This window comes from Myxocyprinus asiaticus, chromosome 20, assembly GCF_019703515.2.
Source record: "Myxocyprinus asiaticus isolate MX2 ecotype Aquarium Trade chromosome 20, UBuf_Myxa_2, whole genome shotgun sequence".
Lineage (NCBI taxonomy): Eukaryota > Metazoa > Chordata > Actinopteri > Cypriniformes > Catostomidae > Myxocyprinus > Myxocyprinus asiaticus.
Genome location: NC_059363.1, coordinates 37,167,009 through 37,183,378, shown reverse-complemented (window position 1 = coordinate 37,183,378; position 16,370 = coordinate 37,167,009). Strand labels below are relative to the sequence as shown.

The 16,370-nt window shown below is 37.5% G+C and overlaps 1 protein-coding gene across 1 annotated transcript in view; it reads right to left on the bottom strand.

Annotated features, from left to right (window-relative positions):
• The window catches only part of LOC127411211 (ALK tyrosine kinase receptor-like), a 710,256-nt gene that overhangs the window by 12,032 nt on the left and 681,854 nt on the right, over positions 1–16,370 (bottom strand). The window contains exons 22-27 of the mRNA XM_051646605.1: positions 14,863–14,927; positions 14,580–14,709; positions 13,956–14,053; positions 4,595–4,687; positions 1,171–1,272; positions 839–973 (exon numbers count right to left, since the gene is read on the bottom strand). Coding sequence (XP_051502565.1) covers positions 839–973; positions 1,171–1,272; positions 4,595–4,687; positions 13,956–14,053; positions 14,580–14,709; positions 14,863–14,927 — 623 coding nt within the window. The remainder of the gene's footprint in view (positions 1–838; positions 974–1,170; positions 1,273–4,594; positions 4,688–13,955; positions 14,054–14,579; positions 14,710–14,862; positions 14,928–16,370) is intronic.

Genomic DNA, 16,370 nt, shown 5'->3' with positions numbered 1-16,370 from the left:
CAACGTCGAGTGAGTGACAGATAGGGAACAAATAGTTCTTGGAATTTCATTAAAAAACCAGGGTTGTGTAACACTTAGAATTTAATTGATACTGGCTTTTTTTAAATTTCAACTCAGTTCCTGTATTTGATTTCAGCAAACAGAATACAGAATTTCAAAACAGAATTAAATGGAATGAAATTCAAAGAAAATCATATAATTGCTGCAAGTGTAGTTTTTTCATTATTTTTTTATTACATTTTATTTTTCTGTATAAATTTCCCATAAACATGTTATCATACATATCATACACACAACATATGGGGTATTTCCCCAAGATACAGTATATATACAATTTATGTATTGTTCATTATGTTTACTAATTTAACTTTTATTTTATGGACATCACATGATTGATGAACACTTTATTCCCTAGTAGTTACCGTTTACTCCAAAAATGGAACCGAAAAACATGTAGCAGGCTTTCAAGATAGAAACCTAATACTCATTTTGTTGTTGTGTTGGACTAATGAAAGTCAAAAGTCAACACTTTTTTGTGGCTGTGTTGAATTTCTTTGATTTGCAATTTAATAAATTAATCTTCTTATTGTGTAAATTCCAATTCCAATTCGAAAACCTGTGTGGTGTGGCCAATTCAAATTCCAACTCATGAACTCATGAACTATCCTTGTTGAGGACTGGATTTGAGTTTCAAAGTAAACTAAATGCATCCAAGAATGACAATGACACATTCTTGGCATTTAAGACCACAATGTACTGAGATCAACATTTAACATAATCTATTATATATGTTGTACAGCACAAATAATCTAAGCAGTTGAGGTAAACGCCCACTCACACTGGCCCCGGGCAGTTTTTGGGCGGGTCCATCCGGCCTCCGTTAGTAACAAACTCCAGCACCTCTTGGTTACTGCGACTCGGGTACGGCATGTAGCCCAGCGAGAAGATCTCCCACAGCAAAACTCCAAATGACCTGGAAAACAAGATGAAATGAGAGAGGATAGTGTAGGATAGAATGAGATGAGAGCATAGTAATTACAGAGAATGGAATTAGAGTTTGAAAAATAGGGGTGTTGCCATGGTCTCTGACAGAACATATGGTGACTGTGAAGCAAATGAAACTGAGAATATTTTAAATAAGTTATTATTTCACAGCACATATTTTCTCACCATGTGTCAGTTTTAGAGGTAAAGATCCCCTCCATAAAGGCTTCGGGAGGCATCCATTTGACTGGCAGCATAGCACGGCCTCCTTTTCTGTAATAACTGGCTCTGTGGAAAAGCACACATTCCCAGACACAAAGAACAGTAAGTCGATCTCAAGACACTGTTATGAATGCCAACAGTAGATAGATGGAGAGATGTGGAGTGACTTATCAAAGGAATATTTCAGGCTGTTGTTCCTGACCTGTGTGACTTTCTTCTCTGAAACACAAAAGGAGATGTTTATACCAGAATGTCCAAGCTGTTCTTGTACATACTGTACAATTATAATAAATGGGGACCACGGCTGTCAAGCAAGATTTTCAGTGAATAATGTCGGTTCCTCACACAAAGCTGTTGTATGGCTTCAGAAGACAGTAGTACATGAGTTGTATGGTCTAACTGTAGGATACTTTTCTGTTAAATTGACAGCCCCCGGTCCCCTTCCATTTTCATTGAATTGACGAGAGCAGCTTGGACATTCTGCTAAACTTATTTGATCTCCCACAGAAGAAAGGAACTTATACAGGTTTGGAATGACATGATGGTGATTCAATGGTGACATAATGTTAAGTTTTGGGTGAACTATTCTTTTAACTCCAGTCGCAGGTCAAAGACAGAATGACAGCAATGAAAAAAGCCTGTCCATCTGTGACTTGCACCAGGCCAAAATGCACCAGTATTTCCTATCGATTGTTCAACTTGTTCTTTAAATTTCTGACCTGATCCCTAAAGCAATAACTCTAACTGTCTGCTAAATGAAGTCTGGGATGAACTGCATAAAGCTTGGCTTTTTGTCAAAATAAGAGGTAGTACTATAAAACTATTCCATTCATTTGTGAGTTCATTGCTCAAATCATCTATTACAGCATGTCCACCTCCACTTGGCTGGAATTAAAGGTGTCAAAGAGGCAAGATTACTTAAATGTATATGGAAAGTGACTGACCTAGTTCATTTGTTCATGCCTTGCTTAACTTGCAAGTTTGACTCTTGACACTTGACAAGCTTAATAAATTAACTAACATGCTACAACTAAGTCAAGATATTTTTTTTTTCTAGCACTATACAAGTGAGCCATAGCAAGTAGTTATACAGAATCGAATGCTTAATGTGTTTGGATATACATTCTTGTTTGTCTTGGAATAACATTCATATCAACCAGTCAGATTCTAGGGTTAGTGGCTTGAGCAATATTCTTATCAACCTATCATTTCCCTCTCATTTTAGTGGTTGGTCGCAATTGGGGTTAGGGATTTGTATTAAACTTCAGCACATAACTTGTCCTGAAAATTTTGTACTATAGACATGAATGGTACCTCAAATTGTGCAAAAGGTTTGCTTGTATTTAAGTGACTGAATTACCATTTTAACCTGGCGGTGATAAAATGGGTGAACAAATTCCATAGTCTTACACTGAAGAAGGGACTTGAGTCAGTAAGCAAACCCCAGAGCACCCTAGAAACCACCCAGTACACCCTAACAAATGCAAAGTAAAGTCCTGGATAGTTGAGAGAACACACTATCTGGCAGCAAGGCTTGCATGGGCAAACCTTACATTTTCTTCCAAAAATATGAAACTCGTTTTACTTACACCGAGGAAAAAAAAAAAATGTAATGCAATTTTTCCTAGCACATGTGAGGAGTTATGTGCACTTCTTTGGGGAATGAAGTTTAATGCTTGACCTCAGTTTGTATTTCCTTTAGAGCCAAGAAAATAAGGTAGAAACAGTGATATAAATGTTATAACAGTGTAGTTGCTAAATGTTATTCATGTGACATTCATTTTGAAGTCAAGTTGAATGAACTGATACATTTGTGTATATCTAGCAAAGGCTTTCTTGTTATACTGACATAAAATGTCCATAAATTGAATTCACTTAAAAAGTGTAATGCAAAAATGCTACGTATATATCCAAACAAATAATTTTTTCAGTGTAATTCTGTCAGCATGTATAAAACATCCAGTAGTGCCTTATCAGACTAGAGATCCTACTCATTTCCCATTGTGCGGTCACAGTAAGTCTGAAACTGTTTTCCTCATGCAGAGTTCATCTTATCAAGATCTAGCTCCAATATTTGGCCCTCTGCTGACAACAGTGAAAAAAAGAAAGTGAGAAGAGACAAATAGGTTTGGCTATTTTTTTTATTTTATTTATTTTTTTGCCATCAGCTATCCTGAGGCTGCTAAAGCAATAATCTTGTGGTACTATGCTGAGCATTCATCACAAAACAAAAATGCGAGACTAAGACAGATGTCCTGCCTGTAATCTCTTAAACAAAAGCATTTTCTCTTTTGATAAAATCTTGGTGCCTCTGGTGTTATCAGTCTCTGGTTCTATATAAACCAGTGTGGTTTTCTGGGACACAGGCAGCCAGGTCTGCTCTACCTGCGCAAGGAGAACACACCTCACATACCAACATTACGCCTATGTTTTCAGCAATCTCACTCATGCGAACTCAAGGGAGAACAAGTCTGAGGCTCTTTGAAGTATGAAATCGAGAAGATCATAGAAAACCTTTGTATTGCTGCCGTCTGCCTGGTCCCTGGTGGGATGGTGTGCTGCCACAGGCAAGGAGAGGGGGCAAGAAACATGAGACAGGGGAGACAAAGTTTGGGATGATGGAGACACCATTCATATCAAACTCAGTGTGTTGGATAAACCAAAATATATTATTCAACAATGCTCACTCAGGCTTGTTCTGCAAATGTTAATATCACAAAGAACAATCTTTGTATTATATGTGGTCCATTATTATTCCCCCAAAATTTTATTACAATAATGTATCATAATGTATTTTATGTTTGAGTTTTCCCATTTGAGAATTCCAATTATTCTCAGTATTGACTCTCATTAGATTCTCATTTCTGTATTACAGTAAAAAAAAAAAAAAAAGTAAAAATTAAATACAGCTTTATTTTTGTATTTAAATCTGCATAAGGCCTTCAAATAGTATAACGAATACTACCATATTTATGTATAATTATTTTTCAATTTGAATAATATTTCTTTATTTATTTTTTATTTAAAGTGATTTTGGGGGCAGGGGGTAGGGCTTAATTATCATGGAAATAATATCACAGTGCAAAACAACGCAGTGGTCCTAAAAATAATTGATTTAAAACATTTTAAAAAATATGACAATTTGAGAAATGGTGAAGAAGTATTATACTTCTTCACCATTTCTCAAATTGTCATATTTGTAAAAAAAAAAATAATTTAATGAATATTTTATATATACTGTATATACATATATACTGTATATACTGTATATATATATATATATATATATATATATATATATATATATATATATATATAGGTCGGAGGATTTCAAGGTGAATTATGAGGCAATATATCTGTAAGTTCATGATGCCATGTGTTTCCATACCTGTAGATGTCTCTGGCCATGCCAAAGTCCCCAATCTTGGCCACCCTTCCTGGACCTTTGCAGGTCAGCAGACAATTCCTAGCAGCAATATCCCTGTTAACAAGAATAAAAGAGTGATTATTTCAACATAGAATATAGCCAGCAGACACATTGTCTAAGTCTAATATTGGCTACAGTATTTACAATAAAGTGTCCAGTTAGACATAGATATTTTAATCTGATATTGTTTAAATCATGCCTAACACTAACTCCAGCTTTGCTACGTAGCTTTCGATTTTGAAAGCTTTGAAAATGATTCAGACTATTCTGAGTAACAATGTTTACTCTATACAGGTTATGCGTATTAATTTAATTACCTATAATGCAGTTTCTTTAAACCGAGCCAAACTAGTTGGAAAACAGAGATACAAACGGCGGTGGTTTTTTGGGCTGCCGCCCACAATTTTGCACACTCAAATTAAAAAGCTCATCATTTACACATACTGTGGAACAATTGCAAAAAATTGGTCAAATTTTTTAGAGAACTAAAAGACTCCAATTATTCATAAATAATATTGTATGTGTTTCTAATCTTATAGTAAACAAACTTTTTTTTTTTCTTTTTTTTTTTTTAAACATTTACTTGAGGTAGGTTTAAAAGTGGGTACTTTTTACTCTCACTCAGATCAATTTCTAATTATTTTTTTTTTTACTTTTACTTCTTTACAATGGGTGGTGTTCCTGTCGTTACATTACTGGGTTACATTTTAATTAATATTTCAAGATTAAAATCTCAGCTTCAATTTAAGGCAGCATGCTGAGGTAAGTTTTGGCTCTAATGCTGGGCTTTTCTGTGTAATGAGATGGTCATTTTCAGGGTGATTATGTAACTGGGCTCTTATGACATAGTTTTTTAAGTGTACATTTTTAAATCAGTGAAGCAATATATCAGTGCACTTTGTCCCGCGTTCCGCGTGTCATGAGCAGTATTTATGCATTTACCCTGTGCCCTTGCGGTGGTACTGGAAACTATCGCAGCTAATTCAGGCGGATTAACTGTATAAATCCATGTAAACATCCAAGTTAAGTGTAAATAAATGCCATTCGCGTGATCGACAACTTGAGCGCGAACAGACAGCATTTCTGCGTGCACAGTGAAGTGCGCGGGGCGCACGCGTGAGATGTGTTGGCGCGAGGCAATCGTATGGCGAATAGAGTGGCTGTGTCCGAAATCGTTCACTCATTCACTATTTCCTATATAGTGAATGGCAGTTAGTGCACTATATCTCAGCAGTGAGTGAACGAAACAGTGAATTCGAAACACTGACGTAACACCGAGTGTCAGAGCTCTGGACTTCGCTATGCTATCAAATTGCTTGAAATAAGAGAGGGGGACATCTACAGGGAGAGACTGAAGCAGGTAGTTGAATTTTGGAATACAATTCATTTTAATAACATTAACCTTCCCAATCATCGATAAATGTAATGAAGCCCACCTGCTGACATCGCTCGAAAAACTTTTTATTAAAGGGTCAAAATTAACTCTAACTAAATCAGACAAATTTGCTGGGAATAAAATCCCCAAATACTTAATGCCCTGTTTGGGCCACTGGAAAGCGCCAGGCTGGAAAGCCGTTTCTGGGCAGTATGCTGTCAGTGCCAAAGCTTCGGATTTAGACCAACTGACTTTGTATCCTGAGAACTTGGAAAAGGAATTAATAATTCTGTGGAGGCAAGGCATAGATCTAGTAGGTTCAGAGACAAATAATAAAATGTCATCAGCATAAAGCAGAAGCTTATGCGCCACACCTCCCGCTGTCACCCCTGGAAAATCATCCTCCTTTCTTATCGCAGCTGCTAATGGTTTCAGGGCAAGACAGAACAATAATGGGGAAAGAGGGCAACCCTGTCGAGTGCCCCTATCCAGAGTAAAATAATCTGAAATTAATCCATTTGTTTGTACCGCTGCTACAGGGTGTTTATAAAGTAACTTAATCCAACCAATAAATGTACTCCCGAACCCATACATTTCCAAAATCTTAAAAAGATAATCCCATTCTACCATATCAAACGCCTTTTCAGCATCAAGTGAGATGGCAGCGACCGGATATTGATCATTCGCCACTGACCACATGATATTGATGAGACGCCAGATGTTATCAGAAGAGCTACGGCCCCGAATAAACCCCACCTGATCTATATGTATAAGAGATGTCATAACCTTACTTAATCGGTTAGCCAAAATTTTTGACAATATTTTTACATCTAGTTGGATCAGGGAGATTGGACGGTAACTTTTACACTCGCTTGGATCTTTGTCCTTTTTAAGAATCAGACTGATCCGGGCTTGTGTCATGGTTGGAGGAAGCTTTCCATTCTTTAATGATTCAGTATAAACTTCTAACAAAAGTGGAGCCAGTTCTGTAGCATAAGATCTAAAAAATTCTGCGGCAAAACCATCTGTCCCCGGGGCCTTGCCTGTAGGTAGGGACTTAATTACCTCATCAAGCTCCTCCAAGGTTATCTCAGAATCAAGAGAGTTTTTTTGCTCAATCGTCAGTTTAGGAAGATCTAATGGTTCCACAAAGTTTCTAATATCTTCATCAGTAGATGAAGACGTGGAACTATAAAGATCAATATAAAATTCTTTAAAGGCATTATTAATATCAATGGCTGAGATAAAAATCACCAACAGATTTCACTGAGGGAATGGTAGAAAGAGACTCTCTCTGCTTTATATATCTAGCCAAAAGCTTCCCTGCTTTGTCACCTGACTCAAAGTATGACTGTCTTGCCCTGAATAACCAAAACTCCACTTTCCGTGACAAAATAGTATTATATCTATATTTCAGTCGGGTCAATTCTCTGAGGCCCTCAGCTGACATACAGCACTTCAGCTCTGCCTCTGCACTTTTAATATTTCCTTCCAACACCACGATTTATCGTGCTTTGGATTTTTTGATGAATGAGGCATACTGTATGATCCAGCCCCTAAGAACCGCCTTAAGTGCCTCCCAAGCCATGCCCACAGAGGATACTGAGGACCAGTTGGTCTCCATATAAACACTGATTTCAGTCTTTAACATTTGTTGGAAATCAGGATTTTGCAAAAGGGATACATTAAGGTGCCAACTATATGATTTATTTTTCTCTGTATGTGGCATCACCTCTAAACTCACCAGGGCGTGATCTGAGACTAAATTTTTCCAATTGAACAATCCACAACAGATGAAATGAGGGATTTGGATATATATATATAAAAAAAATCTATTCTAGAATAAATCTTATGGACTGATGAAAAAAATGTATAGTCCCTACCAGATGGGTTTAAAAGTCTCCAAATATCTGTAAGACCAAGATTTTTACACATCCTGTGAAGCGTCAATGTTGCTCTAGGGGGTTTACACACTTTTGCTTCACTGTGATCAAGGACTGAGTCCATCAAAAGATTAAAGTCTCCTCCCAATATTATACCATGAGGGGTGCCAGCGGTTTGCAACATCCCTTCAAGATCTATAAAAAAGCCCTGATCATCAGCGTTAGGTGCGTAAATATTAGCATAAATCAACCTTTGCCCTTGAATTTCAGCTAAAACAATAATGACTCTCCCTAATTTATCTTTAGTCTGTTTGAGACATTTGAATTGTAGATGTTTATTTACTAATATAATGACTCCCTTGCTCTTGAGCCAGCACTAAGAAAAATATGTCCACCCCATATCTTCTCAAATTTTTCAGCTTCCTGCGGGGAAAGATGTGTTTCTTGAAGAAACACTATATCATATTTCTTATGTTTAAGAAAAGTAATAACCTTCCTTCTTTTTATGGGATGCCCCAACCCATTCACATTCCATGTGGAGAGAGATAGTACACTCTAGAGATAGTAACATCTGACATTTTGATATAGTAGGAAAAATATATTGTGTGTCAAAAACAAAATGATACAGACCACATTCCCCATTAGTGAAACAATCAAACCCCGAACTTCCCCCTGAACAAAACAAACAGAAAAAAGAAAAATGTGCGCATTAACCCCGCGCACGAGAGCGCCAACCGGCGACAATCCCTCTAAACTCAAAAGGTCCATGAACACCCACAAGCCCCCACGACAACTTTGCCATCAGATTGCACAATTTTGCCTCACAAATTTGTGAGGCAAAATTACATAACAGAAAATACTTTGTAAAATAGACCCAGAATGAACACAAAGAATGTGTAGATTCATTCACAGAACTGTCCCAAAGGTGTGATCTTCCACAAAACAAATTCCAGCTGATATAAAACGTTCAGATATGTTCAGTGAGCTGACTGTTATGAGTTCAACGATGTAATCATTCCAATGTCCCGTAAAAAAACTCAACAAAACAAACTACAGCCAGCAGGAGGAATAAGCACGAAGAACAAACAGATTAATCCACAGCTGTTCCAAAGGAGTGTTATTCAATAGAACAAGCTCCAGCCCCTAGGCGGAACCAATACAAAAAGAAACAAATCCGGCATCCCAGTTCCCGGGATGGTTGAGTCAATTCACTTGGAGGCTGCATAAACGTATATACCATGACTTATACAATCCGTCAACTTTATAAAAGACATCCTTTGTATGAGCATGTAGATATTTTGCGGTCATCTGTAGTGTCCACTCTCAAACTGGCTGGGAACTTCAATGCAAAAGTAATCTTTCGTCAATGCAAAAGTTTCTTTAAGGAAAAGTGTTATTCACAAAACAAGCTCCAGCCGCACGGCAGAGCCAACGCAAAAAGAAAAAAGAAACCAAAATGTCGCCCAGCTTCCTCAAGAATAAGTACAGCAAGAGAAACACATGAGAAACACCCAATGGTTTACTCACCCATTGATTCAATAAAAGACATTGCCTGATTGGGACATGTAAATACTTTGCGACCGACCTTCGTTTCTATTCTCAGTTTGGCCGGAAACATCAGAGCAAAAGTGATCTTTCGCCGATGTAAGAGTATCTTACATTCCTTGAACCGATCGCGTTTCTCTCTTGTTGAGTTCGCAAAGTCCGGGAACAAGAAAATATTATGGTTCTTCAAAGAAAGCTTCCCTTTGCTCCTCGCCTGGCGCAACACAAGATCTTTATCGGGTGATCTCAGAAATCTGGCCAGAATTGTTCGGGGCCTATCTCCCTCAGCAAATCTGTAAGCTGGGACTCTGTGAGCTTGCTTGATTTCCAGCTTGTGGCCTGTTATGTCGAGCAGTCTCGGGAAAAGCTCATCTAGGAATTTCACCATATCTCTGCCCTCCTCATGCTCAGGAATTCCAACAATTCGAACGTTATTCCTGCGGCTTCTATTCTCAAGATCTTCAAGCTTTTCAAGGAGATGTTCCAAATAAACATTGGTCGTGGGCGGATTAGCGGTTAATTCCCTCTCCGAAGATTCCAGACAATCGATTCGTATCTTAACATCAGACACTCTTGTAACTAGCTCAGAGAATTTTGTTTCCATCGCCGTAATTGATCGACGAATTACAGCGAGATCCTCCAAGTCAGCAAGAATCTTCATCAACATCACCGACATGTTGGACAACTGACGCTGGATCTCCTCTCCCGCCGCGCCATCCAAATCAAGTCCCCGGTCTGTAGGCCTGTCAGGGCTTTCATCCTGAACATGAAAGTGTCTTTTAATGTCTCCAGAGCCTGAGGATTTTGACTTCTTTGCCATGTTTTGCACCAAAGAGCAATTGTGTAACTAGATGTATCAAAATTCACCAGATTATAAATTTAGCAAAGTGCGCAGAGCTCGTCGCTCACACGTCTGCTTCTTGCATGGCGTCACGTGACCCCCCTGAATTTTCCACTTCTTAATAAGTGATTGAACAGTACTGACTGGCATTTTCAAGGTTTCGGATATCTTTTTATATCATTTTCCATCTTTATAAAGTTCCATTACCTTGTTACGCGTGTCTTTTGACAGTTCTTTTCTGCTCCCCATGGCTCAGTATCTAGCCTGCTCAGTGCATCCATGTGAGAGCTAACAAACTCATTGACTATTTATACACAGACACTAATTGCAATTTAAAAAGCCACAGGTGTGGTAAATTAACCTTTAATTGCCATTTAAACCTGTGTGTGTCACCTTGTATGGCCAAACATTCAAGGATATGCAAACTTTTGATCAGGGCAATTTGGGTGATTTCTGTTATCATTATGATTTAAAAAGGAGCCAAACAACTATGTGATGATAAATGGCTTCATATGATCACTATCCTTAAATAAAAGACAGTTTTTTTTGTTTGTTTGTTTTTTTGCATGATCAGCCATATTTTCAAAATCAATGCCAAAATTTCACAATTTCTGCCAGGGTATGCAAACTTTTGAGCACAACTGTATAGTGGATTGGGGCGGTTTCAGACACAGCGAGTGTTCCACGACTGGGGTTGGTGCCCTACGCACTAGGCTGCATATATGCATTTAGAGAGCGGTGGTACTACTGTACAGAACTAATAATCTAAATGCTTACGACACTGAAAACTGTAACTACACTGAAATAAGAATCCACACAGGACTGCAAAAGCAATGAAATAGTGAAAGAAGGCATTAATAAAGCATGATCTTGATTTGGTTTAAATTTCAACATTATATATAATGTCCTTGTGGGATATTTTCACGTTTTCACTGTAATAATTACTAGAAATGTTTCCAAACCTCTCTTATTGACAAATTCATCCAGATCTGACAAGAGCCCTTAAAGGGATAGTTCACCCAAAAATTACAGTTCTCATTATTTACTCACCCTCATGCCACCCCAGATGTGTATGACTTTCTTTAATCTGCTGAACTCAAATGAAGATATTTAGAAGAATTTCTCAGCTCTGTAGTTCCATACAATGCAAGTGAATGGGTGGTAACATTTTAAAGCTAAATAAAAACACATAAGTCAGCATAAAAGTAATCCATAAGACTCCAGTGGTTAAATCAGTATCTTCAGAAGTGATGTGATAGATGTGGATGAGAAACAGAGAAACAGATCACTTTCACATTCTTCTTTCTCACATTTTTCATTTTTGGGTAAACTATCTCTTTAAAGTGATAGCTCAGCTATAATTTAATATTCTGTCATCATTTCTCTACCCTCATGTTGTTCCAAACCAGTGTGATGCTTTGTAACACAAAATATGTTAGACAGAATGTTAGGGACTGACAGTCTCAGTCACCATTCACGTTCAAAATATATAGAAAAAGAAAACACATTCACTGAAAGTAAATAGTGACTCAGGCAAACATTCTGTCTAATATCTCCTTATTGTGTTGCATGGAAGAAAGAAAGTCATATGGGTTTGGAACAACATGATGACAGAATTTCCATTAATAGTAATAATAATAATAATAATAATAATAATAATAATAATTATTATTATTATTATTATTCTGTAGTACGTTAAATGTCTATTATTTGTGAAAGTAACGCGTTACTCACTACTTGAGTACTCTTTTAATTGGATACTTTCTTACTCTTACTCAAGTAATTATTTATGTTAGTACTTATACTTGAGTAATGTTTTTTTTTTTTTTTAAGTAATTGTTCTTTTACTTGAGTACAGTTTTTGGCTACTCTACCCACTGACTATATGGCAGGAAGCACTAGCAATTGTCACATTACATCACAATATACAGATCTGAAATGTAGATTGCGCTCTAACACATTTTAACCCTCAAAGATGTGCTCTTCCATAGACATTCAGTCTAATATTCAGTTCAAGCACCACCCTTGTTATTTCATTGAATATCCTAGCCACTGAGTGGACTAGAAGCTCAATCTAGGTGTCATTAGAAAGCTGATATCCTGATAATATAAAATTTTATCATCAATAGTTGAAAACATATGTTTCTGATGATTTGTTTTGCATGCTTTTCCTTCTGGATTGCATATTTTGTTCAGGACATCTAAGATAAAACATTGGATTATTCAGCCAAGCAAGCTCACAGACAAGTAAACAATGGCAATTTTTATTTTATTTAATTTTTAGAAAACTTCCTAAGGTGAAAGCAGATGTATATATACAGCAGCAGTTATTGGAGCATAAACAAGACGCTTGTATTTGATGACTTACAGAAATCATATTTCAGTTTGTGATTCTTTTTAAAATCTTTCAAACTGTGGTACTAGGGCTACAAGAATAACTATGCAGTCACATGAGAATGAGAGCTTTCATTTGATATATGACTTGTCCATTTTGGTGCTATCTGAAATACTTTTATTTTAATATAAATATTTCTACCTCATTACCTCTAGGGGGTGCTAATTTTCAATGCAAATGTTTTGAGGCCTTATTTTGTTATTTTAAGTATGCCTCATATGCCAGACTTATGTGTACAGATACTTTAAATTGTAAGCGAAAACTTTTATAATATAGCATAGGTCCATATTTTAAGGGGTTCAACTTGTCCATTTTTCAGAAAACTCTTATCTTTGTTTTATTTATCTCGTTTTAAAATATGTGGCCATATTTGCACATTATGTTATTGTTATATTGCATACAGCAAGATTTGGCTAAAATCACCAGTTCCAGTCTGATTGGCTGGGTTTTGCACAATTACTGGGAGTCGGGTGCACAGGTTTTTATCAGTTCGCCAGCAAACAAAACTGTTCACATTCAGGAACCAGGCTGCTAAACTGCGCCTTTCCAAGGAATAACTAGTCACTGTATTTTACTTTATAAGTAAGCAAAATACCAATATATTTTGCTTTGTTCTCAGAGTTATATCTGACACATTTATTATAAAAAAATAAAAATAGATGTTGGTCAGACTGCCTCTGTCAAAGTGAGTGGTTCTTGGCAAGAAAAATCTGTGGACTTTATAGTGATATTGACTTTATAATGACAGTCAAAAGTGTGACTCTACAAGACTATTTATGTCTCTGTTGCCAGTTAAAGTCCTCCAAAAGATTACTTTTGGGAACTATTTGAAGACATTTGATGTTACAAACCCAATATCTTCCAGTTGTAGCAACTGTGAATTGTGGGTGAAAAAATAAAAATAAATAAATAAAAAGAATGAGCAATGTCTTTGTGTTCTGAACAAATGTTAAAGCTGAACATGAAGACCCAGATACATTTTAAACTCTGTGAGAATTAATCTTATAATGAAACTACAGATGGATATGTGTCTCAGTGTCCCTGATCTACAGCTGGATTGATGACTGGACTGCTTTTCTGGCTTAAATGAGCTCCAAGTGAAATAATTATTATGCCATTCTGGATGAGAGTGTCTAAAAGAAGTAGAACTCCCTCTGGTGCCAGAGGAGAGCAAGAGTTACAGTCAAAGAGCATTGAATTTGTGCTGACTTTGAAAAAAAAGTGGACCATCAATATGTTAGATTATAGGTAACCATAATGTGTTGGGGAGTCAGTAATTATACCTGTGGATGAACTGGTTCTCCTCTAAGTACTGGCAGCCATTGGCTATGTCTCGGGCTATGTTGAGAAGATCCACCATAGTTAGACTGGATGGGTGCTCCTAGAAAGTAACATAACAGAAGGTCAGAATGCTGAGAATCTATCCTACCTTAATATGGTTTGCTGGATTAAGCTTTACTAAGCTTGACTTCAGATGGTCTAACTAGTATTCCATGCTGGCTAAACTGGTGTTCAGCTGGATTTGTCAGGTGACAAGTGCCTTAAGCCTCTCTAAAACCGGCAAAGTAGACCAGCCTGACCAAGCTGGGAGACCACTCGGGACCAGCAAACCAGCTTACACTTTTTTTCCAGTATGGGGAATAGTCAAAATATCAGAATGAAAGGGAGATGCACTGACATTACAAGATACAAGACAGAACAAGAGTACAGAACCAAAAAAAAAAAAAAAAAAAAAACTTTGCAGTACACTAATCATTTACAAAAGAAACAAAGTTAAGTAGGACACAATATTCTAAAGTGAGGGAAAAACAAATCATAGTCTAAAATACAAACAAACAAAGTGGTTTATAGTTCATGCAATAAAACAGAGAACAGAGTTCTTTATACATATATATGTGTACTCTTACTAGTCTAGGTCTAGTTTCCCTCAGGAAGCTCTTGAGATCTCCTCCAGCCATCAGTTCCAGTAGAATGAAGCGAGGCAGAGCCTGGAGACTCACCCCGATACACCGCACAATGTTCTGGTGACTAAACTTGCTGTCAGAGGAAGACAAAAAGAGAGTTTTACCCCTTCACCATACCAGTGGTGGGTTTGGCTCTCTTGCCATATGTCTCTAACCAGTATGGTGTCTCTAAACATGTGAAATGTCATATCCTATGTGCTTTTGTGTGTTTAATTATAATTTTTACCTGATTATAAGAGCTTCCATGAGAAAATCCAGCTCATCCTGTTCTGAGCACACCTCTGGAAGGGTCTAATCAGGGAATAATTTAATCATCAAATCTACACACATCACCAAACATGCACACACAAATTTTATTTTTAATCAAAGGCTCAGTTTGAACATCTGTAAGATTAGGTAGAAGCATATGTGTTTTGTTTATGAAATCTGCTTTTGGATTTAGTGACCTGGGTCCCATATTTGGAATGTGGCCAGATAAGTTTCAGGATAACTAGGCATAAAACTGAGATACCTACAAAAAACCTTCAGGAAAAACAAACAAAAAAGCAACAAGTACTATATACCATTAAAATTAAAAGACCATTTGGGGTTCCTCATGTGCGACATCTGCAGAAACCTCCAGGCACCGTTTAAATGAGTCTCAAATATCGTAATTACTGTTATGTACTCGAGGAAATTCAAAATGTCTTTCAAAAGCCTAAAAGCATATCCCTTATGATGGGGTTACTGAAGGAACAATTGACAGTACTTATGGGGCTTTTCCACTGCACAGTACAGCTCGACTCAACTCTGCTCACTTTTTGGGGGTTTTCCACTGTGGATAGTACCTGGTAACTGGTGCTTTTTTTAGTACCACCTCGGTTGAGGTTCCAAGCGAGCCGAGCCGATACTAAATGTGACGTCAAAACCCTGCAGATCACTGACTGGTCAGAGAGAATTGTCACTACCAGCGTCACTGGATTTGCGACACGGGACATCAACCCGCTAGTTTTAAAGTTAGCAACAGCGATAGCAATATAATTTGTTCACGTGACTTTCGAATTGTAAAAAGAAATGGCTGTGCACAAAACCACGCCATGCTCTATAAACGAGGTGCAGATGTTCCTCTCGTTAGCGATGAATGAAACGACGTGAAACAAAAAGTCTTTCAGGAAGTGTCTCAGCTGTTGGCCACCCACGGCTACCACCGGACCAACCAACAGTGTAGGGAAAAGTAAAAAAAAACTTAAGTGACTACAGAACCATAAAGGACCACAACAGCCAGAGGAGTGGTTCAAACAGAAGAAAGTGGAAGTGGTTTGACCAAATGGACACTATCTATGGCAATAGGACCAGCGAGCCGGCGAGCAATGGGAGGGAGAGTGCCCTGGACTCGGCCACGGCATTGTTGGAGTCCACGATGGAGGATGGTATGTTTTGTTACGTTAACTCTATATTCTGCTTGAAAGCTTCACTTTATTTAGTTGACCAGCTACTGGAAAGCTTGCTTCTAAAACAGTTTAACTGTTACACTTGTGTAAAATCACCATGCAACAACTGCTTTATGCAGCACAATGAGCTAGTAGCTAACAGCTAGCGGTCGTGTTATTGTTTATGGTCAGTAATGATTGTGTCGTGTTTAAGATGATGTCACAGCAGTAGAGGCGGCACAACTATGACGATCAGCCTATAATCCCACCCACGTTGAGGCGGCACTAAACTGCAGTGGAAAAGCAAGCTCAGAAAAGTAAAGCG